We start from the raw sequence: 26,431 nt of genomic DNA, 5'->3' as shown, positions 1-26,431 counted from the left end.
TCGAGACAGCATTGCCAAGGTAGATAACTCTAACGGCTTTAGTTACAGCCATAAATCTTTATCGGTAGAGTGACTTACAGCAGTCCATGGAATTAACATGCACTTGGTTGTTTGTAAACTGGCTGTTTTTAATATATATATTATAAATATCACTCTGGAAACTTAGTTTGTTTTTTATATGGAGATGTCATCATAAAACTGAATTATTAACACAGGCTAGCAACTCAAAAACTGTAAGACAGACATGCTATGGAAGCTTAATGACCAGATAAAAATACTTGTTTTTCACATCAACCCGATCTCCCAGAAGGTGTTCTCAAATTCCCTAAACACCCTTTAACTAATAATAGGTAAGTTCCTCTCATAAAATGACAATGTATGATAGGGACCCATTTTAGGTCGATAATTCTGCATAATTTAGAGAATATCAATAATCACACATAAAAGGTTACACACGAATGCCCATGTTAACAGAGTGATCGCAGCTCTGCCACTATTGTACGTTCAGTATGAGAGTGACAATAGGGACAGCACTAAGATCGCTTTGTGCAAGCGGGCCTCAGATTATGTGAATGATAATAAGTGGTTGTTCTTTTAAACGCTCGCATGCTCAAGACTTCTCACCTCATCAAATGTGGTGGTTCGTCTAAATGTTGCCTCAAAGGGGTATTGTAGGTACTGACAGTACACACATATTGTGCTAAAAGACGTTCTCTTAACGTTTGACATATTTGCAATTATTCACCCAGTTTAACCATCCTTCAGTATTTGATAATGTCATAAATTCAAAAATCTGTCTTCCACGTGTAAGAAAGAAAAAGTGCAAGTTGTCAGACATATAAACATATTTTAAACATAACTTTAAATATATATATTTTTAAAGTCTATTTTCAAAATTTAACTTTGACTTTTCCAGTGGCCAGAAAGGCTTATGATCGGATCTCATCCTTAAATCTCTCCATTACAATTGGCCTATTCGGTGATTGCGTCTGTTAAGTACGTATAAAAAGGGAAGTTTTACACAACGTGTGTGGTTCTAACTGTTCCACGCAATAGCTCCCAGCGTTCGACACACATGTTTATGATTTTATTAGCACACACGCCTGTGCATTAAGTGGGTACATAGATAAATTACAGTTTCCAGAAACCGCTCTGCTAATGACTCAATTTGAGGCGCAAATGAACCGCGAGCTATGCAAGAAATTATAAGCACGTGAAACTCCTGCATGTCAAGAATTGACTGATCAGCTGTTGAGCCGAGAGGTGAAATCTACACAGCTTTCGGGGAACACATTGCAGAATAATATCAATTATACAGTACCACGTGACGGACGCAACCAATCACCGACAAGCAGCGTTGGGCATTATCATAAAGCACAACCCGACAGTCATCTTTGTCTGTGTTCGTATCGTCTACACTGGATAACATTAACTAGACACGATTTCAGCACATTCTTCATAATTTTCCTTACTCAACAAAACGGATTTCCTAGTTTCCAGGTAGGTACGAATGGATTATTTCGTTTGTTTCAACATTCTAGTACCAAAAATATTTTCTAAAACAAAATGTCGGATCAAGTCTCTCCATTTTATTTATGATGAATACACATTTTTCAACATGTCACGTGCAATATTTTCGTTATGAATGATAAAATCAATTTTCCTCATCGCCAAGAGGTCAGGGGTGGCTATTTATATTACAGGTCGATCTATACCCATAGACATAGTATCCGTTATCACCCGACTACACCCATCGATTATCAACTTCCCGTGGTAGTTTCGTTCACGGTAAGCCCAATTTCAGCATTTCCTTGATACAGGGTGGCATACATTTTGCGTTAAATTGTTCCGAAACAGAAACGAAAATATATGTTCATACATTCCTAATCTATAAACATCTGATGAACGACATGCGTCATCAGCGTTGATTGTGTCGGGCAGGGTACCGTTACACTGCCCTGTTTATATTATTTACATACAATGTGTCGTTTACTAAACCTAGTTCATGAGGTGGAGGTTAAAATACATTGTTTCGATGCCATACAATATCCGACGGGGGAAATAGACGCATGATCCCAATCTCATATGCCGTGAAATTAATTAATACGATGTACGTATATATGTCGCGTTCTCCCAAGCATTCCTACCGAGAAATTAAAACCTATCGTTATTAACATGTACAGTTTATTTACAATTTGAAAGTAGAAATATTTGCACGGCCCACATCGGCTAATACAATGCTTTGTTCGTGTGATTCATTTCGCAAATTGCACAGGACACTTGGGCTAATATTTGTTACAAATAAGAGATTCAATAAATCTACAACGAAGCTTTTGTTTCCTAGGATTACCGGCAACAATTCGTAAACAGTGGCTGCACGAACTGTCATATCGTACTAACACTCTCGACATAATATCAGGTATTTACAGTTCAAAACTATTTATTTTCATGGTCATTGTGTTTCAAGTTTACGATTCATGACTGGTGTACATTTGTGCGAATATTTTCAACAACATTTTCTTTAAAAGATGCGACTGTTTTGTTGAAGTACATGTAAAACTTTGTTGACAATCCCCAGTCGCCATGTTTGAGGTTGGCTGCTTATGGAGAGGTTCTTCCGTCGTGTATGCGCTGTCGGAATGTCAGTTAAAACAATCAGCCTCAAGATGTTCCCCTATCTCTCAATCTCCTCCTACATCCGCGTGTTTATGTTGTCTGAATGGGAAACAAGACCCCCTGTCGGGAACAGGGGCTGGCACGCGACTGGGGTCTGGTGTTACTCTCTACTTTCATAGTTCCCCCACTCCCTCCCCGCCCCCTCTCCCTCCCCCTCTCCACCTCTTCCTTGTCCACATCCCCGACCACTCCGATACGTCCTCATACTGTACAAACAAACCCTGCTTCATCTGATATTTATTTAACGTCATAACGGTAATGTATCATATTTCAAACTCGTAATGATACAAGCTACATGGGTGTATTCTGCTGAATCCATTAACCTCTAAGAACACATCTGCTTTTAATTTACTGTTACTAGAAACAAAACTACCACCTTCTTGTTTTTAGTTTTTTCATACTTATTTTTACTTACTACTACTACTACTACTACTACTAAAACCAATACTACTAAAACTACTACTACTACTGTAATTGTACTCCAACTGTTCGATACTACAGTTACTACAACTACTATATACACAGACACAGACACAGACACACCCCTCCCTCCGACCGGTGTTTCAATCATTTTTCCTTCAGGCAAGTCAAGGTACATGGATCTGCGACATCTGGTCTGTTCTGTTTCACGGGTAATAACCTAGCAGCCAGAGGCCCATCCGTATCTATCAATGATACAGACACCGAGAGACACCAGAAGGCTCTCGTCCATTCCAACCCTTCTGTTCACGTACACAACCACGGTGTTTCTGAACAGTGTGACTATACATTTTAGAAAATATATTCCTGTTTGTTTGTTTTTTGTTAAAATATGTCATAAAACGGTTTTTTCCCGATACACCGTTGCTTGCTGATCAGTGTCAGTATGAACGTACTGGTCATTCCACTGATGTGAACTGAGCTAACCACACTTAGCGTTGTTTAACGCCGCACTCAGCAATATTCCAGCTAAATGACGGCGGTCTATAAATAATCGAGTCTGAACCAGACAGTCCAGTGTTTGACATCATGAGCATCCATCCACGTAATTGGGATACGATGACATGCATCAAAGTCAGCGAGCCTGACCACCCGATCCCGTCAGTCGCCTCTAACGACAAGCATACTCGACTTTTTTGGCAAGCATGGATTGCTGACAAACTACATTGAAATGCCATTCATCGATCTATAGGCTGTTCTATAGGGTGTATTGTTTAGCTCTTGAATCGTTCTGTGCTGCAGTTCACGGTCATATAGAAGAAGAAGAAGGGGCTGATATTGTAAACATTTAATTAATAATGTTCTTTTTCGATGAAGTGTTTGATTTTATTTAACATTTCACATCATCGTTTTACATTCAAGAACAAACTACGTGATTCGTTTAATGGAATTTAATTGATTTAATGGAAGGTTGTGTTTTACATAATTACTAAACGTATGTATCCCTAATAGGCATTTCTATTTTCTTGTAGGATATCGATTAAAAAATGTGTGATATAAGGGAGAAACTACTGTCATCTGAATGGTATGGATAGACAGTGTACAGTATATAGGCAGTACATCGTGTATGCTACCCGCCTGTGTGTTCGCCTATACCTATAAGTAACGGTAAATCTGTCGAGTTCTACAATGCTGTTAGCAGCAAAGGCGCGACTGCAGGATTAAATGAAATATGACAAAGAAACTCTACATTTAGTATCGTAGTGAAAATTAACACGAGAATGTAAACAAAACACTTCAGCGCTCAACTCGAACAAAAGTACATTTGGAAATTAGTACAGTCATGCGAGGAGTTAGTCCTCTGAATGACAAACATTCTCGAATCCGTCACCGACATAACATTGGGAATGATCGGCTCCAGGTCCGTTAATTGAGTTTATTCAGGGCGTTGTGGCGTGGACAAGGCGACAAAAGACAGGGCTTTGGGAAACAGTTAATACTTACTCGGCGACTGTGATATATAATAACGGACTGGTGGTTAAGTCCAAAGCTGTGTGTTTCGCTGTAGTATCAACTTTGTCAAACGCGAAGTCTGAACTCTTCATACCAGTGGTTTCAGCGAAGCGATTATATCTTTCTTTTTTTAGTGATCAGATTTCGCTGTCACGATAGAAGAAACGTATGTTTTCAAGTGATAAAAAGATTTTCAACCAAGTCAGCGAGCCTGACCACCCGATCCCGTTAGTCGCCTCAAACGACAAGCATAGTCGCAAGCATCGGTTGCTGAAGAGAGAGAGAGAGAGAGAGAGAGAGAGAGAGAGAGAGAGAGAGAGAGAGAGAGAGAGAGACGTTATAATAGCAGGGGTACAGGGAAGTAGTGTGTATAGGTATTTGGTGTAACAATGTTGCTTCACCATCACAATTTGGCTTGATAAGCAGGTAAAAGAAACAGAAAAATTGCCTCTTGCGTGGCAATGTGCGGTTGTGTGGCTGTTTTATTATATATATACTTGGCCTTCTTGGGTGACTGTGCGAACCAGGCGTGCTGCTAATGATCTTTGCCTCATGAACATGAGCTCATAGCCAGGACATAGAGGCAGGAAATCCTCCCCGCGGGTTCAACTGTGTCTTGGGTAGGCAGGAAACAGCTGGTTACAGCAAGCACTACTCTGCTTGGCCGGTCAAGCGCTCATTGTGTTTCTGTAGTCAATTGTACAAGGTGTTTTACAACTAAAACATTACTGCTTTAGCGTATGTAACTATGTACTCTAAGGAAACCAGGTTTTAAATTTGCCTTTGTTTCTCTTGTCACTGAGATTGTCTATGCATATAAAAATGGTATTTGTGAACTGAAATGGAAAAGAAAACGAATTAAAATCATTCAAGATAATTGACAGGTAAAAATACTGAAGAAGCGACAATAAGATGAATAGCCATCCAAGATACCGCAGCACGTTAACAGAATTTTTATTTCAATTATGAATATGTATGAATACAAAATGCCATTTAGAAAGTGGTCAAATGTAACAAACGTTATATCTGGGATAACACTCAACTAAAATAAGGACGAGAATCTGTTATCTAGGAAAGTGTTATCCCAAATACAATTTGTTATATGAATATGTAATTTTGTAATATAAGGTGTATATTACAAATGCACTAGATTTAACCTTTATGATATTTAAATAGAATTTTTGTAGAAAAAAACGTTACCGTCAAGTACGCCATCAAGGGTTCTTTTTATAAAGCAGTAAAATGTTACAGCCAGCTTGCCTCCAAGACAAATGACAAGGTATGATTCTTCTGAAATATTATTTGAAACATATGCATATCGGTTATTTGCATGCTTCAGTAAGACCTCCACAGAGTGATACAGTTATAGGTAATGTAAATGGTACCTTGGCATAAGTTATCAATGACGTGTATATCTATATGTAGAGTGATGTCAGTTTGAAACCCTCCACGTGACGTCAATGTTATTAGATAAGCAGAATGTGATCCAACTACACTTGTAGATTTCAATAAGTAAAATCATAAGTATTTATTGTAATTTGACGTTTCTGGCGTAATGTCATGAAGTATGACACATGTTCTAGAGTGTACGTTCCAGTCAATCGTGTGAGATATGTTTACCTTCAATCTCATTAAAATCAGATCTTAGTTCTTGCTACCGCTTTGTTTAGCGGTAGCGACTACTAAGATCTGATTTTAATGAGATTGGTTTACCTTGAAATCACCATGGTGAGTGAATATTGTTTTACGCCACATCAAGACTGCGATCCTGGGAGCGATTGTGCGGCCTATGAAATAGATCCTTTTTTCGTCACACAGAGGATTTTAATTTCTTACATGGAACGAATTCTAAAATAGTTGTTTTGATGGGAGTTAGTCAATATCGCATAAAATCTTTCCTTCGGGCACTGCGAACAAAGCTTGATGTCAACATTTTCAAATAATGATCAAACTTATCATACATGAATATATAAACTGAACACGACGAAACAAGCGCAGACACAACACCGCCCTGAAGCTACACGTCACGTGACTCATTAACCCTGGGTCACATTCTCGCTTGGTGGCCGAGGATTCATCACATTCCAGTAATTACGTGCAAGGGAGGGGTCTCTCTGATGAGCCCTCAACATAAACCTTCACGGAACCCGCATGATGTGTTAACGAGCTTGTATATATATACAGCATGGCAGGTTAACTGCGGTTAATGGAGCATCTTTCAGAAACAGGAGCCGTGTCAATAAATATATCGCGTTTGAGCATGTCTGTCTCTTCGTTTGAGTTTAGGATTCGCTCCAACGAAAACGGGAAAATGTTTAATCAATATCTTTCTTTGTTATATCTAAGAGGATAAATTCTATTTTATAAATGTGTTGAGGTTTTTTACGCCAAATGGCGGTTAATCCAGACTGGTTATTCTCTTGCATTGACATTTTATATTCTTGTGTTAGATTTCATGTTAAAGAGTTTGAAGTAAAATTGGCATCCTTGATTTTCGTAAGCGACAAAACACATTGACTATTTACCTTGTGTACATTGCTTTTGGACTTTCATGTTTTGACATTATAACCAATTGCCACAAAAGAGTAACCGTTTATTTTGACACTCTCAGTAAAGTTACATTTAAAAACAGAAAAAATATCACTAGTTCGAGAACGTCCAGAGATAACCAGCCGAAACATTCAATGAGATAAAAACAAATTCAGATTATCTAACCTTTAACCTGTGTTTAGGGTTACACTTCCTGCATTTTGTTGAAACAAATTCGCCGTCATTTGTACTATCTTACAGTCTGGTTCGCGACAACATACACAATGATTATGAAGTTTATGTTCACACTCAGTGAATGAGTGTTTTTAACATCGTCGTCTATACAGACATCACTCAATCCACGGAGTCTATATTCACATCCATTCACAGCTTACCACAAGCCCTGTCAATTGTCGCATATGTTTGTAAGCTACATGTTGTCAACCGCTGTCGCCCCAGGTACAGTCTGTACCTGATAGGTTGTGTCACACTCCGTCTTTGACAAATGTAGTTATATTTAGTTTCATTATTTACACCGAGTGGAATGAATATATTAGTAGTATAGGTAGTTGTTTGTCTTCAAGGTTGTTGTTTTTATTTAATGCCGGGCTCAGAAATGTTCCATTTAAATGGCGTTGGCGTATAGTAGTAGTAGTAGTAGTAGTAGTAGTAGTAGTAGTAGTAGTAGTAGTAGTAAAAATATGAATATAGTTAATATTTTACGGGTGCCATATGCGTATTTAATGTGTAGAGACAAAACACTCCGATAGCGACACATGCGAACGATCAACATATCTGACGCTTTTGCTGAAATAATTGAGAAGAGAAATACACTGTCTGTGTCGTGAAAGACGGGATCAATATGGCTGTGAGGGATTTAGGATTCACCTTGGTTCGTGAAAATGATCACAATTGCCCCTTATTGAGGTTGAACAGTCGCGCCCTGCAACACCTGGCTAGCTATTGACGAGGCACGCGCGCACGTGGCACGTGAAATATCGATAACGAGGCTCGGACGGGTGGTTGACAGACAGCGGGTGACAGCTCACTTGTAATTGATTACAGGTAGATTTATATCTCACTCGTTTCCACCTGCGCGTTTCACCTTACAGCAATCGGCTTCAGTATGGCAGATGTGATATGAATTAGAAATAGTGAGTGGATGTTGTGTTCTGCCGCAGTCAATGATCATACAGTATCTGAATTGAACTAACAACTTTTAGTTAATTCACAATTTTATTAATATTAATTGATATAGTAAGACAAATGTGTAAAAACATACAGATTATGTAGCATGCTATAATATATCTATAAACATTGGATACGATGAGTGTGTTTTTCATAGTGATCTGTAACATACCTGAGCCAGGCTAACAAACGTTCATCCATAACAATACACAGGATCCACATTTAAGTCGGATCTCACAACAAATAGGAGGTATTACGTGTCTCGTTTACTACTGAATCAGCACGGAGCATAAACGAAGGAATTATATGTTTAAACAAACAAACAAACGAAAAACCAAACGTTATAAATTATCTTATTCTGCAGTACATTTTCATTTGAAATATTTTGAATGATTCCTGATATTAATTTGATTTAGGTCTACATGTTCACTACGTTATTCTGATAACAGATGTATGGAGATCTGGAAGGGACATAGTCGCATTGTTACGTTGTCGCCCTGTGAAAAACATGCAAAAAGTGTCAAAATTTACCAAACCGCGACAAACGCTACATTTTAGCCATTTGGGCCATGTGAGGATGGCAAGGCGACAATGTCCCTTCTAGGATTCCATACAGATGCGTTTAAGACTAAACGGAGTATTTATCCTGTAAGTTAATCAAGTCAATGTACACGTGAAAAAAGCTGTTTCTTATAAAAGAGCTATCTCTTGGTCGTCATTCGTCACGAGGCCGCGATAAACACAGGTGACAAGGGAAAACACCACCAGCCCCAAACATCCATAAACATGAAATTACATGGGAGGGTAAATATTTGATAACGGCACTTTACATTTGTTTAAACAGTAGCAGGACAGATGGTTGAACACTTGAACTAACGCTGCTCGAAACATAAAAGAAATAACGGCACAGGGCCGATGGATGGCGTGCATTATTCATAGCGGGAATAGTCCATGCTTTTGTGTACAGTTTACGGGAATGAATAATTAATCATGTCCATATTTGGCAAACAGGTGGTTGCATATTACTGAATGCGAATTTTCGAACTCTCTTAGTGTTGTGTGTGTATGTAAATGTACGGGTAGATATCGGTGACCCGTGCAGATCCGGGGTAGAATAGGTCTTCAGCAACCCATGCCGAAAAAGGTGACTATATTTGACGTAAAAGGTGACTAACAGGATTGGGTGGTCAGGTTCGCTGACTTGGTTGATGCATGTCATCGTATCCCAATTGCGTAGATCGATGCTAATGATGTCAATCACTGGATTGTCTGGCCCAGATTCGATTATTTACAGACCACCATCATACAACTACATGTACAATGATCATTATGCATACAGATATAGATCTATTTGTGTGATATATATTTCACGACAATAGCATATGCAGCCGTTCGGTACAGTGATATACCTCGCCATAACAATTTTTTCAAAAAAGAAACGCCAACTTGGGGAAAGGGTGGTTTCCCTCTTTCTTAAACCCTGCATATGAAAGAAAATTTCAAATATTTGCATACAATAAACGATTGTGAGTGTCACCAAATTAATAATCTTGCCCAAATTGCTATCACCGTGAGTGCACTCGCTTAAAGTAATGTGATACCAATGGAACACTACTGTAATATGGTGTTTATTTTATAGATATAAGTTTGATACATTCAGTATCCGTAAAGAATTGCTTACATATCACAAACATACACAGTTAGATAACACAAATATACACATTATGATTAAGCAAGTTATCAGGTTAATAGTCACATGACCTTCTCCCCCTACCGGGTACCCATTCACTGCTGGCTGAACAGAGGCGTGTTTCGAACACATGTGCTACAGGTGCTTTAGTGTGGGACAGTGCCGAAGTCCTAGAAACAAGGCCCCCCTCCCATCTAACCTCCGCGACCAACGTTACTTAAATATGTGACTACACAAATATACACGGCGTGATAAAAAAACATTTCCGCCAATTTTATATTTCAAGAAACGAATTTACAGAAATTATCAAACTATTTCACATTATTCTACCACTATTGTTTCTATTATTTATATAACCTATAAAAGTCAACTTTTAGCAATATTTCATATGTCAGTTAAAAACAATGCGTGAGTTATTTTCCGCCATCATTTCGACAACCGAAATGTACATATGATTGACATGTTGAAACAAACCACCAGTTACGTAACAACACACGAGGAAGTGCCACGAGCTGTAGGAAGTATTGCTTAACACAATAGAAAGCAGGTGACACAATGTGTTAGTATTACTGAGAAGACGGGCATAAGGGTAGCTTGATTATCTTAATCCGCGCTAATCCCTACAAATCCCCCGACAATGATTGTTTGCATTCGGGTTATGAAGTCTATTCAAGTTTGAGTACATATATCATTAATATTTACCTGTCAATGCGTGCGTGTCAAAAGTTGACCATATATAAGTAAATTTTATATGGGTGTAGAAACATATTTTCTCCGGTTCTGATCTGAACAAGTATATTCGAAGGGCTGGTGATCTGGTCGTTTATAATAAGAATTTGTAGGTGAGTGTATTTAAAATAATCAATAAGGAAACTAATTCCTAGATGGTCTTTATTTTGTTTTGTTTTTGGAAATATAACAAACATTTATGTTTCCGTAGATTTTGATTTTTTTATACTACATATTTTAATGTTGTTCTGAAAGCTTAATGTTTGAAGCGTTTTCTGAATTATGTTTGTTCGTTGGGAGTAGTTTTGTCCGTAACATCTTGTTTACCTGCTTTATTAATGTCAGATTTCGCCGGCAAAGCATTCAACAAAGGCACCGTTAATCACGGGAATTAAAAGCTGTGTCTTTGCCACAGAACATGCTATTTGGAGTGGGCGTGACATGGTACGGCTACAGAAGCGGTCATAAAATTCACGAGGCGGGCGATTATTCAGTTCAACGGTAGCGTGCACGTTTGCTGAAGGGCCGCAAAATCTGGTTGATTTATACGTTTTTATTTTCCAATTATTCTATTTGCATAACAAATACTCTGTCAGAATGAAAACAAGACTTTCAATTTATTCATATTGTTGGAGCTTATTTATGTTAAAGCTAAAAACCGTCAAACAATATTATGTTAAATGCCTTTCAAAGACTTAAAGAATTGCTTCATTGACATAAAATCATCAGTATATGATTAAAGGGGAACAAATCACGCTGCATTAATAGAAAATATGTATCTAACATTTTATTTTAACAAAAACAAGTCACAAAGAGAGATTATTATTTTTACAAACCTACAAACTGTGCGCTGTGACTTTGGTTTAGCTGTTAATGTACATCAATGCTAACAATGGGTGTGTATATTGATTGTTACATGCTTGGAGTATCAGGTCTTACATGTAATATTAACATATGTTGCCATTATTATTTACGTTTCAGACGCAGCTGTTACAATCATCTAATAAGTTAATTATTGGTTCTTTTCAACCGAATGTTTGTTCAGCGGATTATACTCTTAACATCTTCACCCGCACTGCCTTAAACATCACTAACATAAACAGCATCAATTACTTGATAAGATCAGACAGAGATCGCGATCCCGATCAGCTGCGTTGTGTCCTGCTTCAGTAGCCCGAAGACTCCGCCTCCATCACAGCTCAAAGCTCTTGTCCAATGAGAAATTGGCAGCTCATCACGTGGAGTATATTTATATCCCCAAAACTATATCATTGACACCGTGTGCGAAACACGCATAATGTCGGAAAGCGCACCTAACATCTCCAAATCATCATCATCATCATCATCATCATCATCATCATCATCATCTTACTATCCGTGTGCGAAATACGCATAATATCGTAAGACGCGATATTTAGTTGCGTTTCCTTGAAAAATAGAGGTACATTATCGGAAAGGAAAGGTCACTCCGCTATATACTGCAACAACAATTGATTTACTTATTTTGGCGACTGTATCTTGTCTTCACTTTGGAAGCTTGCCACAGACAGATGAGTTTAAGTAAAACATTTTTTACTAGCAAATAGCAAATCTGTCAAAATAGACCCGCCAGTGTAATCCTACCTAATTCTGAAGTTACCCAGCTTACTATTGCCGTGAAGGTATATTTATGTTTCAAATATCGAATTATCATAAAATGACATGGTTGGATGAAGAAGTTTCATCTAATTATTGCTGTCGTTACCCGACATGTGGTACCGTGTTCCACTCCCCAGTAACCAATGTGTGTCGCATGAAGCGGATAACTGTGTACATATATTGACTGGCAGGTGTTAACGTTCAACGTTTAATTGCTTTCAGCTGGTTTAGTTTGTCACGTGGAGCCACCCCTGGTTCACCTGCTCCAGGCTTCGACACAGATCTGTTCGCTGACATATGTCTACATTCAACTTCATCAAACTAACTCTTCAGGGTGAATTTACGGGTCCATGTTTTCATTGTTTTCATCCTTGTGTTCCAGTGCCCCCCGTGACCGTTGTCCACTGTAAGATGGGTGCCTGTTGTACAAAGAAGCGGACTCTGGACCTGACCCGTCTGGACCTGACTCAGGTGTTCTCGGACTACATCTGGAACAAGCTGTACCCGGAGGATGTGGGGGAACTCAAGGCCATGATGACACGGAGGAACACGTGCAAGGTGGAAATCAGGTACAGGACACGAACTCACCATCGTCTGGTGGAGAATGGATGTACATCACAATTAATGAATGAATGATGTAATGTGTCCGACTTTCATAATGTTGAATTGAATAAGACGCCATAACTGTTGGGCTTATGAGTGAATAGACTTTGGTTTTCATTCGTTTTTGGCAATATTACAGCCATTTCACGAGATACAATGGGATTCACACATTTTACTCATTGAAGATGCATCGCTTATGTTCTATATCTTGGTCACGTTATGTCTCGAATAGACCAGACACATGTATGAGGGATATGTGAACACAGTCGACATGGTATAGACCTATAGGTTCATCGTATTGGTCTTCGATATTTTCAGGTTATTCTTGACAGAAAAGGACTTGTGTGTTTCAGATGGGAATACCTTCAGAAGACCAGCTCCACTGAGTGGCACGACCGAGCTCAGGACATCGACAAGGAGCCCGAGGAGCCAGTCTGCATGCACTTCGCTCATTACGAGAACAACACAGGTGAAGAACAGAAGTTCAGTTTCGGCGCCGAGCGGGAAACTGTGTCGTCTGCTACCTTTGAGTTCATGGAGAGCTACACCATGGGAAAAGAGGCAAGCATTGAAATTGGGATCCCGGATTATTTGAAAATCGGCGCTGGCGTCCACGAAGAGGTCACAATGGAGAAAAGCAACAGCAAAACGTTCGAAACTCGACTCCAGTGGAGTATCAATTCCGACATCAGTGTCAACATAGGGCAGAAAACCAAGGCCGAGATGAAGATTGTGGAAAAGAAAACTCTCTCGGACTTTACCGTCGTCAACAAAATGAGTTACAACGAGAACAAGGAGACCAACAGACGGCGTCTGCCATACGTTATCAAAGATAAGGATGATAACATTCTCTCTGTAGGGAGCATTTTAAACCTCGAGGCGCCATTCCGGGGTCGTCTGCCAGAGAAGTGCGAGATGGTTACATTCGAAGATGGCGGACGGAGTATGGTCATCCGAGTTTCTGGCACGTGCAAAAGCATCACGTGGCAGGAGCAGCACGTGAAGGTCGAGTCTGAGAAACTACCCTAGAACAAAACGTCTGTCAAGATGGCTTCGTAACGTATGCAACGTCTCCGAAAAAGGAAGACCATCTGCACAAATTCAAATACTTGGTACAGACTCAACATAATCAAATAGTGCCATATTAAATGTACCCTGGAACAAAACGGCTGTTGGCGTTACCAAAATGTTTTCGTAACATATTTAACTCCTTTAGATTTGCAACGTCTCCGAAATAGGAAGAATTCACAAATTCAAATATCTGGTACCGACTCAACATAATCAAAGTGTGCCATATTAAATGTACTTGCGGATGTCCAAGGCCATGAACACTTGGAATGAAGAGCCATAACGGAATGGCATGGCGAACACTATACTCTTAGTCCATATACAAGGTCAAGAATACCCCCACCGTATACCCATAACGGAACGGCATGGCGAACACTATACTCTTAGTCCATATACAAGGTCAAGAATACCCCCACCGTTTACCCATAACGGAATGGCATGGCGAACACTATACTCTTAGTCCATATACAAGGTCAAGAATACCCCCACCGTATACCCATAACGGAACGGCATGGCGAACACTATACTCTTAGTCCATATACAAGGTCAAGAATACCCCCACCGTATACGTAGTACTACTGGGTTTGGTTCATGTAACAATGTAACTTGTATCCTATCAGATAGATCGAATAGCCCTTTTAATATACCCTAGACGCCAGTTTCCAAGTCACAATGTAAGGGGTGATAATAGAAGGTTCATGTGTAGGGTGGCAAGGATCGTGTTTAACTCCAGCAATGATTTGTATATATTTAGGGAAGTGCGTACGATAATCGTTGCCCATATTGAAGAGTTTTAATAACTGATCAATACAATGTCTTTCATCACTATGAGAGAGCACAGCATATGGAATACAATATATGCATGACATTTAATGTGTCCATCATATGGTTGTAATCACGTTAGAAAGACAGAAATACGTTCAGTTTGATGGGGTAGACATTTGTGTTGGATTGGGCTTCAAATAACTTGGTCATTTGGTAGATCCGTTCTCAGAAAGGTTGTTTTATGTATTTCCGGGATTATTCTTGTGTTGTGGCGTGACAGGGACATTTCCCGGGCATTAAACCGAAGGACACGTCTTGATCCAAGTCTGACACAAGTCACCACTTGACTTGACAAGAGAAGTCACACCAACTGTTACAGTCGTGATTCGTGTCATTTGTGATGATGACAGGTTACAGAGGTGCAGGGCCAAAGGACAGGAACTTAGAGACGAGGCCCCAGTTGTCAGAATGCTCAGCGCATCCCTAACGACAGTAGGAACAAACATCGGTGTAATGATCATTGTTTTTATCTGGACCTTACAGCACATTCCCATACACAGGGGTGGACTTCTATACTTACTTGATATGAGCACCTGTAACTGCTGTCGAGACGTGCTTTATTTAATTCGTTGCTAGTGCGCATGTATGTACTCAAAGTAAATCATGTGTGATATTGTACATGCTGATTTTTTGTAAATATCTCACTTTGTTTTATAACATGTCTATATTTCATCATGAAAGCTTCTGAAATAAATTTGTGAAGATTTGTAAAAAATTGGTTTTGTCACATTTCATAAAAGCAATCAGAAAATGGGCGCATATTTTAAATACCGATGTGAATGCGTGTATTGAAACAGATTTTATTGTAGCAACAACAATGAATCTCACAAGTGAACTCTTCGTGGTCGTCGCAAGGATAGGAATGTTTCCCTGGTAAGCATTAGTTGTTAATGTGCCTCGGTCTGTTCTGGAGATTTGCACACCTTGCCTGTGCCAGGAACCGCAGATCTAGGTTCGAATTCCTGTACAGGTGTACCGGCACCTTACGTGTTCTCCCGGGTCCCATCAGTGTTGTGGATGTGTACAGTCTGTGTCACTTAAGGCTTTCCTCGCACATCACCCTCACTGCAGTTATAAAGTGGGATTTTCTACAGCGCGTTAAAACAAACTCATTTCAAAACATTGATAGGGAGGCTTGTTTGTTTGTTTGTTTGTTGTTTAACGCCAGCTATTCCAGCTATATGACGGTGGTCTGTAGAAAGCCGAGTCTGGACCAGACAATCCAGTGATTGAAATCTTGAGCATCGATCCACGTAATTTGGATACGATGACATGCATCAACCAAGTCAGCGAGCCTGACCACCCGATCCCGTTAGTCGCCTCTTACAACAAGCTTGATGGGGAGGGAAGAGTATACTCAGATATACGTTTGGATTACAGACGGACAGACACAACTACACAACAAGGAAGGACTGAAATAGACAAAGTGTATTCATCGGTTGTAAACATACTGAGGTGCATTGTATCAATTACAGATCTACAGCGATACGGCTCTCTTAACTGTGTAATATTGGGACCTGCAATATACGAATGTATATGTTTTAGTTAGGATTATATTAAATGAGTTTCTCCAGGGGAAGTTGACAATTTAAACAAGTATTCAAAATAAGTCATCATATATACGTTAAACCATGAAATAAGGAATATAATATCCCATGTGTGATACCAAACCGATCTATGACTGGTCCGACAGCGTGTGAGTATAAGTGGCATTATGATTAACTCTAACAGGATATTTTCGTGACAAGACTACACCAAACTCTATGATTCCTTCTTTTGCCCCCCAGTCAAGTGAATAAGCAAAGCTTCTTTAACCAGACAGGTCTTTTCACCTGATAGTTGTGTTAAATCAACCAAGGCCTCGAGTCTTACGGCTGACCACTCCCTCCATTCATAGGTTGCTATGGGCCTATTCTAACCTGGAAAGCCCCAGGGTTGTGGGATATCATTATTACCATATTATAAATGTCTATACCGCAGGTATCCGCGTACTAGTATGCTCAAATGCGGTTTTATTTGTTCCCCGACCAGTGGATTCGTTCGCTTTCCAGTTATCATTCTCAACTCCCTGGGGAGTATACAACCCAAGCTGCCTAGAAGCGCTAGAAGGTTTTTACATCTAACTCGCATATCGGGTACCCATTCCCTGCTGGGCGAAGAGCGGCACATTTGAACTACGTCACTTGGCCAGGAGACACCACAAGTTTTGACACGTGTCGTTCAGGTGCATCTACGTATTCGTGTTTCCACCATCTGGTCATCTATCATCGGGCGAGTAGGTTGTTTTGAGTGCACAGGGTGCATGTACTGCACACTAGGGGTAGTGACAACACTGTAAGGACCTGTGCACATGGTATAACAACCAGGTCACTAGCGGGATACGATCTCAGCACCTGGCGCTTTTGACTGCTTGCCCACTCCGACTCCCAAAGGTATAGATGCCGGGACCAGGATTGTTTGTTTGTTGTTTCACGCCGCACTCAGCAATATTCCAGCTATATGACGGTGGTCTGTAAATAATCGAGTCTGGACTAGACAATCCAGTGTTTGACATCATGAGCATCGATCCACGCCATTTGAATACGATGACATGTATCAACCAAGTCAGCGAGCCTGACCACTCGATCCTGTTAGTCGCCTCTTACGACAAGCATAGTCACCTTTACGGTAAGCATGGGTTGCTGAACCTCGGATCTTCACGGGTCCAGATATATGATACTAATGGCGCCTTTGACTGCTTGCCATCTCCGACCCACAAAGGTGTAGATCCCAAGACCAGGATCCGATATAGGATACCTAATGGGCAGACAAAGTTTTATTTAAAAAATATTATACTCCGGAAAGGAACTCTGTCAACATTTGAGTCCAACTTGTTGCCATGGAAATGTAAAACATAACCATTTAAGAAAATTCGTTTGGGCAAAGAATATCAACGGTCATCATCGGTAAATTGTGTGTTTTATTCACATTGGAAATATTCCATTCAATTGTGTACAGGATCTACGATTTTGCGGTGAAAGATTAATCACTTTTCATCTTTTGTACATATATGTGTGCAATGTCAAGTGTTATACAGAATAATATGTACTATATTACCAGAGTTCGCCACTATTTTCTTGACAATGGACATTATGATAAAGAACTATATTTCCTTTTACAACAAAATCCTCTCTTGACTCCGTGATCATTGATCAGGGAAATATACCACAATTGTGCACGGTGTATTTATACACGGTATTATTAGAAACATATATATGGTATCATTTAAAACAGTATACACGTTATGACCAAACAAATATACATTATATCATTAAACAACAATACATAGTATACGATACGATGAAAGAAATATACAAGACTCCACACATATATGTACACTGTACGATGAAGCAAATATACACGGTACCATCAAACAAATATACACGATATTCTCCAAACAGATATACACGGAAACTTCTGTGAAAGGCATTTAGAAGTTGGGGTACCAAATATGGATAAGATATATGGATGAACAACTGCTTTATTGTCATATGATTGACATGTTGAAACAAACCACCAGTTACGTAACAACACACGAGGAAGTGCCACGAGCTGTAGGAAGTATTGCTTAACACAATAGAAAGCAGGTGACACAATGTGTTAGTATTACTGAGAAGACAGCTTGATTATCCTAATCCGCGCTAATCCCTACAAATCCCCTGACAATGATTGTTTGCATTCGGGTTATGAAGTCTATTCAATTTTGAGTACATATATCATTAATATTTACCTGTCAATGCGTGTGTGTTAAAAGTTGACCATATATAAGTAAACGTGATATTGGGGTAGAAACATATACTCTCTTCTTATGCTCTGAACAAGTATTCCGAATTGCGGGTATTTTCTTTAAAAATAAGTGTTTGTAGGTAAGTGTTTGTAACATGCTTAATTAGGAAAATTATTTAAATGTGATGCATCTTTTCTTGTTTTCGAAATACATCAAAATATGCCCCCGTAGTCTTTTTATGTTTTAAGCTACTCATTTTCACCGTATACTTATATATCAATGTTTTCGGGATCATTTGTGTTCGACGTCCATAACGGCAATGTACCGTCGCCTTGTTCGCCACCTTTACATATGCTAGGTAACGTGCACAGCGTTCAGGTCAGTCATTGTTGGATGCGGTTTAGACTTTTTCTTGTACGCGTGACATTAACAGGAATAAACATGCGATCGATTATTGGAAATCAAAGTTCACATAAGGGAGGTTAATGCGGGTTAATTCACGACATTTAGTCTTTCATATTATTGTACTAAATAATCATGATCCATTTGATCAGATCTTTGAAAACCAAAATATACAAACAATGCTCATTATAAGTAAGGACAGACAAAATGTTTCAAAGCTGCTTCGGTACAGATGTGCTTTTTGAAAATATATATCTATACATTTCCATACACCCCTTCAAAATATACACTTCAAAATCTAATTCGATTTAAAACTTAAGAAAACAAATTTCGCATAATACACAACTGATTATAGGTATCTTAGACATATATCTTTGAAACTCAAAAAAATTATTTGGGGTTTTTTTCGGCACAAATTTAAATTTCAAACATGTTAGGGGTCATGTGGTAGCAAATTCATTTCTTACACCAGTCTTCATTGAACCGATTTATCTTTAAACAAAATCACCCAGCCACAGATTACTTTAGACAGAATGCTGCAGGAATGAACCTTCATTTTTTCAATTACATAAAAACTTGGTATACATTCCCCGACCCTCAGTTTGTTTATTCGACCAATACAAAGTTTATAATCTCATTTTCAGGATTTATGTTTTAAAGCCAGCTGTTGCAAAAGTTTATAATCTCATTTTCAGGATTTATGTTTTAAAGGCAGCTGTTGCAATCAGCTTCTGAGAAGTCCAGTGATTGTTTCCACTCGACGCAGTGTTTGTTTAGTGGCTTATACTCTCAACATCTTCATCCCAACTGCTTAAAAGTGACAAACATAAATGGCATCAGTTTCTTCAGAAGATCAAAGCTCGCAGCTCCGATCAACTGCTCGGGCCTTAGTAGCCTGCAGGCTCCGCCTCACAGATTAAAGCTCTTGACCAATGAGAAATCGTGCTTGATCACGTGCAGTATATTTATATCCGATATTCTCCAAACAGTTAAGCAACCCCTAAAAGCCCCCCTCTTGGGTTACACACACAACTTTCACCCTTCTCGGAATACACTAAATGGTCTGGCCAGGCCCGTGTGCGAAATACGCTGCAGTCGGAAAGCGCACGTTAAATCTTCTATATCAGTCAGTCAGTCCAAACAGTTCATAACCTTCTTGTGGATACCCGCCCACGAAGGAATATACGGTAATGAAATCGCCGATAAGGCAGCCAAACTATCCCTCAAAATCCCAGAAATAAGCTTAAACTTATCCATCTCAAAATCAGAAATTAATAACGTAAACAAGCAAAAAATCACCAAAAAATGGCATAACCTATATGTAAACTCAAACAGCCAAATCAAAAAAGTACTCAGCAAACCACTAATCAAACCAAAAATTATCCATCCATCAAAATAAATCGACACCTAAATAACCACCTAAAAAAAAATAAAAAACACACTACAGGTAACTGCCCACACTGCAAACAACTAGAAACCCCAGAACACGCACTCATCCATGGCACACACTACCTAACACATCGAACCGCACTACAAACCACCCTCAATCTAAACAAGGCTCTCACTCTAGAAGCAATACTAAACCCACAAACTAAACTAGAAAACTTCACCGCCTTAGGCGTATTCTTAATCAAAACGGAACTAATAAAACGCATCTAAAAACACTATAATCTACCAAATCAAAATCACATAAACAAACAAACATCCACCATACCCAGCTCCTTAGTTCTCCTCCCCAACCCCATCGGCATCTATTCCAAATCTCAAAATTCCCAAATTCTATAAAAGAAACCCCTAAAGCCCCCTCTTGGGTTGCACACACCACTTTCGCCCCTTTCGGAAACACATTAAATGGCCGGGCCGGGCCCGTGTGCGAAATACGCATCAGTCGGAAAGCGCACGTTAAATCTCCAAAGTAAGTAAGTAAGTAACAGTTCATAGGACTTCAAGCTGGTGTCAATAGTGATACGTAGCTGTGTTTTCAGTGAGATAGAGAACCAGAGACTGTAGTTAAACACTAAACGTTCGATGGGGTTCAGGCGTTGTATCGTATCTTGAGGGATTAAAACTTGACATTCGTGGCAAAAGTATACACTAATCTTACTGACCGTTGAGGTTTATTCAACATTCTGCCAAATTACTGGAACTCTTAATCCACTTTTGGTTAATTCAGGTTTCTAGGGTAAGTAGTTTCATCGTATCCTTTTTTTTACGATGACGTCACCGAGATGAATTTCATCGAGTTGCTCTTGGAAATGAACACAGGATGGAAATAATGGCTGGCAAGAGTTAACGATCACTTTCTAAGTATTTGTGTTCTTTAAGCTGGTTTAGTTGTCAGTCGACTCCCGTGGTTCGAATAGAGGCTCGCATTATGATGGTTTACCTGCTCTAGGTTTCGACTTACAGATCTGTTCGCTGACATATGTCTACAAGGACATTCAACTTCATCCACTAACTCTTCAGGGTGAATTTACAGGTCCATGTTTTCATTGTTTTCACCCTTGTGTTCCAGTGCCCCCCGTGACCGTTGTCCACTGTAAGATGGGTGCCTGTTGTACAAAGAAGCGGACCCTGGACCTGACCCGCCTGGACCTGACCCAGGTGTTCTCGGACTACATCTGGGACAAGCTGTACCCGGAGGATGTGGGGGAACTCAAGGCCATGATGACGCGGAGGAACACGTGCAAGGTGGAAATAAGGTACAGGACACGAACTCACCATCGTCTGGTGGAGAATGGATGCCACATTATTACAGAAATTGGCTGATCGTATGAATAATATGACCATTTGCCATTTCATTCTACACTTTTTAGAAACGTTTTATCGACGTGAGTATTGTGACATCCTTGGTATGTGTAAATGGGCCCTTGCGAGTCATCACAGCTTTGTCCAACTTCATTTTATCTGTTTTTATATGATGGCACAGAACAATGCGAGCATTGTGTTATAGGCATATCGAGGTGGAGGTCAACAATACGATTCACAGACTGTACTCATGTGGGGAATTCAAATCCAATTAACAAGATGTGTTGGATCACGCTTGTTGTCTCCATATTAAAAATCTAACTATTGTTTTGTGTGATATGTGAACACAATTGACATGGTATAGACACAGGGTCGTATAGGTGCACTGTATTGTATTGTATCTTGTTCGGCTTATTCTTGACAGAAAAGGACGTGTGTGTTTCAGATGGGAATACCTTCAGAAGACCAGCTCCACTGAGTGGCACGACCGAGCTCAGGACATCGACAAGGAGCCCGAGGAGCCAGTCTGCATGCACTTCGCTCATTACGAGAACAACACAGGTGAAGAACAGAAGTTCAGTTTCGGCGCCGAGCGGGAAACTGTGTCGTCTGCTACCTTTGAGTTCATGGAGAGCTACACTATGGGAAAAGAGGCAAGCATTGAAATTGGAATCCCGGATTATTTGAAAATCGGCGCTGGCGTCCACGAAGAGGTCACAATGGAGAAAAGCAACAGCAAAACGTTCGAAACTCGACTCCAGTGGAGTATCAATTCCGACATCTGTGTCAACATAGGGCAGAAAACCAAGGCCGAGATGAAGATTGTGGAAAAGAAAACTCTCTCGGACTTTACCGTCGTCAACAAAATGAGTTACAACGAGAACAAGGAGACCAACAGACGGCGTCTGCCATACGTTATCAAAGATAAGGATGATAACATTCTCTCTGTTGGGAGCATTTTAAACCTCGAGGCGCCATTCCGGGGTCGTCTGCCGGAGAAGTGCGAGATGGTTACATTTGAAGATGGCGGACGGAGTATGGTCATCCGAGTTTCTGGCACGTGCAAAAGCATCACGTGGCAGGAGCAGCACGTGAAGGTCGAGTCTGAGAAACTACCCTAGAACCAAACGTCTGTTCACGTTGTCAAGATGGCTTCTTATCGTATGGAACGTCTCCGAAATAGGAAGAACATCTGCACAAATTCAAATATTTGGTACCGACTCAACATAATCAAATAGTGCCATATTAAATGTATTGGCGGATGTCCAAGGCCATGAACACTTGGAATGAAGAGCCATAAGGGAATGGCATGGCGAACACTATACTGTTAGTCCATATACAAGGTCAAGAATACCCCCACCGTTTACCCATAACGGAATGGCATGGCGAACACTATACTGTTAGTCCATATACAAGGTCAAGAATACCCCCACCGTATATGCAGTAGTAACTGCTGCCGAACCATGCTGTATTTAAATTCATTGACAGTGCTCATGCGTGTCCCCATTGCAAATCATGCGTGACACTAGTATTGTATGTGATTTGTTTTGTAAATATGACATTTTGTTTGATAATATATATTTATATTCCATCAAGAATACTTGTGAAATATATCTCTGAACATTTGTAGCCTATGGTTTTGTCATATTTCTTAAAGGCAAACAGAAAACAGAAGAATAGTGTGAGATGGTGACGATGCAAATGCATGTTTTGAAACATATTATTTTGAAGAAAAGACGATGGATCACATCGCGAAACATTCATGGACTTTCCCAGGACATGAACGTTTTCCCGGTAAGGGGAACGTTTTTGTTTGGTAATATGCCACATTTAGTACAGCAGATGTGCATCCTTTCTTGTGTGGGACCTTCTTCATAACATCAATCACTGGTTTGTCTGGTCTAGAGATGATTATTCATGAAACATATTTTCACACACACCACGAAATACTTGTCAATTATCTTTATATAGGACAAGAATGGCAATAAAACTAAAGTTGCATGTATGTATTTGAATTAACTTGGAGTATGCCTTCTTCTTAGGCGTCCATTACATCATAACAATAACATTGGACCACAGCGTGAGTGGGAGGTGGTTGAGGTTGGTAAAATATTGACAGCACATTCATTTTTATTTTCTTTGTAAGAAATAAAACAGTTCTGAGCGTCTGTTTGGAAGCATAGACATTAGGGTAGTTGTCATTATGATTTTATCAACATTGTAACAAATTATGAGGTCATTCAAGAGACATACCACTAACATTTATCGTAGCCATTTTTTTGTAGTATGTCTTTTATGCAAGAGAAGTAGTTTGGCACCCCTTTGATGTTACATTACAGAAGAAGGTGAGCTTCTGTACCTACGATACTCTGGGGATTTTACAGTGTTTGGATGTTCCTCAGATACTACAAGGCCAAGAGGCCTTAATACAATCAAGGAATGACTTTCTTAATATTCCCAGAAAGTATTTGAGACAAGTGGTATTGATACCATGTGGATTCAAAGGATTTGCTTAACTTTTTGCAGTCGAGAACCAAGTTCCATTCTGTCAAAACGTCCAAAATGACAAACTTAAGGGAAAACTTCATTCCTTGATCCATATGCTTTTGTTACAAAACGTGGTGAACACAGATACAGTTACGTATCTATATTCAGAGGTTCAGGACAATTTGTGGAAAATGAAAGCAAAGTCTGAAGTTTACTGAGACAACAATATGTGAAATGCTGGGGTTCCTCATTGATGACATCTACGTAAGATTTGGGGGTGAGACATGAGGTAAGAAGTAGTCATCCCCTGGGCACCAGTTATGTTCCCCCTACTTGCGGGTCTGTTTCTGCCTATGAATCTGAATGTCTGTTCAGGTTGGTAAAGTTAAAAGATGGTAATTTTACCAAGAAGTTTAACTAAAGCTTCAGGTATATGGATGATCTGACATCGTTCAACAACAATCAAATATTCCCCTCCACTGATTTACCCACCTGTACAAGAAATAAACGAGATCTCATTGGTTTCATATTTAGATCTAGGCATCAAGATTCAAAGGGACAAAACACTCTGCACAAGACTGCATGACAAAAGGGATGACTTCAACTTTCCAATCGTCAACTTTCCCTTCATGTCGAGCATTATTCCAGCAGCTCTCAGCCTTTGGTGTTTACATTTCACAATGTTTGAGGTACAATCGAGCATGCTTTTTCTACCAAGATGGCTCCGAAGTTGTTTGAACAAGGTTACAACATTCATGGCCTCAGTAAAGCTTTCAAAATATTTCATGGTAGACATGTTGAGGACATTTCCAAATTATGTCCGATCCAATTCCCTATTTTGACTTGTACCATGTGTTCCCGTGTTTTTTTCAGGTGAACCAATGACTTGCCTTTGCATGTGTTTGTGACGGGTGCCACCGGTGGGACAGGACACGCTCACTTTTTCGCGAACACCTGGTATCATTATATTTGATAGTGATTCATAAACAAATGCTCAGGATACAGTTGGAATCGTACAATCGAAATTTCTTCTGGATATGGAAAGGGTTTGTCGCTTTATTTATAAAGAACACAAACTTCTGGTTTATTGTATATATCGACGTTTCGATGTAGATTCTTACACCGTTACCAAGCTGAACTGATAGCACATTTGCCCAAAGGGTAGCACAGTTTGCGTATCGCTTGACGTCGGGGTCGGCGTAGGGGGCCCAACTTAATCCCTGGCTGGAGAGTGATTTAGGCCTTGGCTGAGATAATTCTAGAGTGTTTTAGGCCTTGGCTGAGATCATTCTAGAGTGTTTTAGGCCTTGGCTGAGATCATTCTAGAGTGTTTTAGGCCTTGGCTGAGATCAGTCTAGAGTGTTTTAGGCCTTGGCTGAGATCATCATCTAGAGTGTTTTAGGCCTTGGCTGAGATCAGTCTAGAGTGTTTTAGGCCTTGACTGAGATCAGTCTAGAGTTTTTAAGGTCTTGACATGCTTGACATGAGCCTTGAGTGAGTGTTTTGGGCATTGTAGAGGGGAGTGACCTGAGCCAAGGCTATAACCACTGTAGAGTAAATTGTAAGGGATTTGATTTGACAAACAGTTTTGGATACTCCAAACATGGCTTCTGCTGTAGTCGCCCCAGTAAATAATGTCTCAGTTACACACACAGTCGGACCCTGTTATGTCAAGAATCGTTATCTCGAACCTACCGATATCCCGAACATATTCTCCGGCCTCGTTATATAGATGCATATATTTTTTTACTTTTCTATAACATTGTGTACCTTTATCTCGAATTTGGCATTTGCCACATTAACATGTTTGAGAGGCCCAAATGAGCATGTCAGATAGTTTTGCTCAATTGTCCTAGATACAGGCTGTGGGATCACTGGCAATATTGTCTCAGTTTGTTTTATCCACAGAAGCCATGGGCATTAAGTGCAAACAAACATCTGTCCCTGACTTTTTTCGTAGTAATAAGGGGGCACGGGTGGCCCAGTCGTCTAAGGCGCCGTGATTCGCTGAGTTTTGTTCGCCCTGATAATTTTTCTAGGTTTGTCAGCACCATACCCGTGCTCATGGGTTTCACCGAAGTGGTAAACTTCTGAGACTTGCATCACTTCGGGCTATATTTATGAGTGCGACCTTGAACAACAAACAAACA

General features: G+C 39.8%; 2 protein-coding genes across 3 annotated transcripts; both read left to right on the top strand.

Moving 5' to 3' along the window:
- Positions 1 to 1,367: 1,367 nt before the first annotated feature.
- Positions 1,368 to 15,572, top strand: LOC139441867 (uncharacterized). Of its 2 annotated transcripts, none has more exons than XM_071222611.1 (3): positions 1,368 to 1,500; positions 12,765 to 12,951; positions 13,339 to 15,572. In XM_071222611.1, the coding sequence occupies exons 2-3, from the start codon at positions 12,794 to 12,796 to the stop codon at positions 14,012 to 14,014; spliced, it is 834 nt and encodes a 277-aa protein (XP_071078712.1). In that variant the 5' UTR covers positions 1,368 to 1,500; positions 12,765 to 12,793; the 3' UTR covers positions 14,015 to 15,572. The 2 variants fall into 2 exon arrangements, with proteins under 2 accessions (XP_071078712.1, XP_071078713.1); XM_071222612.1 differs by lacking the exon at positions 1,368 to 1,500 and adding an exon at positions 2,345 to 2,419.
- A 5,989-nt stretch (positions 15,573 to 21,561) lies between these two features.
- LOC139441886 (uncharacterized) lies at positions 21,562 to 22,915 on the top strand. The gene is made up of 2 exons (XM_071222636.1): positions 21,562 to 21,748; positions 22,240 to 22,915. Exons 1-2 carry the CDS (start codon positions 21,591 to 21,593, stop codon positions 22,913 to 22,915), a joined length of 834 nt encoding a protein of 277 aa, XP_071078737.1. The 5' UTR covers positions 21,562 to 21,590.
- Positions 22,916 to 26,431: the final 3,516 nt, after the last annotated feature.

This window comes from Haliotis cracherodii, unplaced genomic scaffold (genome assembly GCF_022045235.1).
Source record: "Haliotis cracherodii isolate W230 unplaced genomic scaffold, xgHalCrac1.p SCAF_47, whole genome shotgun sequence".
Lineage (NCBI taxonomy): Eukaryota > Metazoa > Mollusca > Gastropoda > Lepetellida > Haliotidae > Haliotis > Haliotis cracherodii.
The sequence above is the reverse complement of the archived record's forward strand: the minus strand, read 5'-3'. Positions and strand labels throughout refer to the sequence as shown.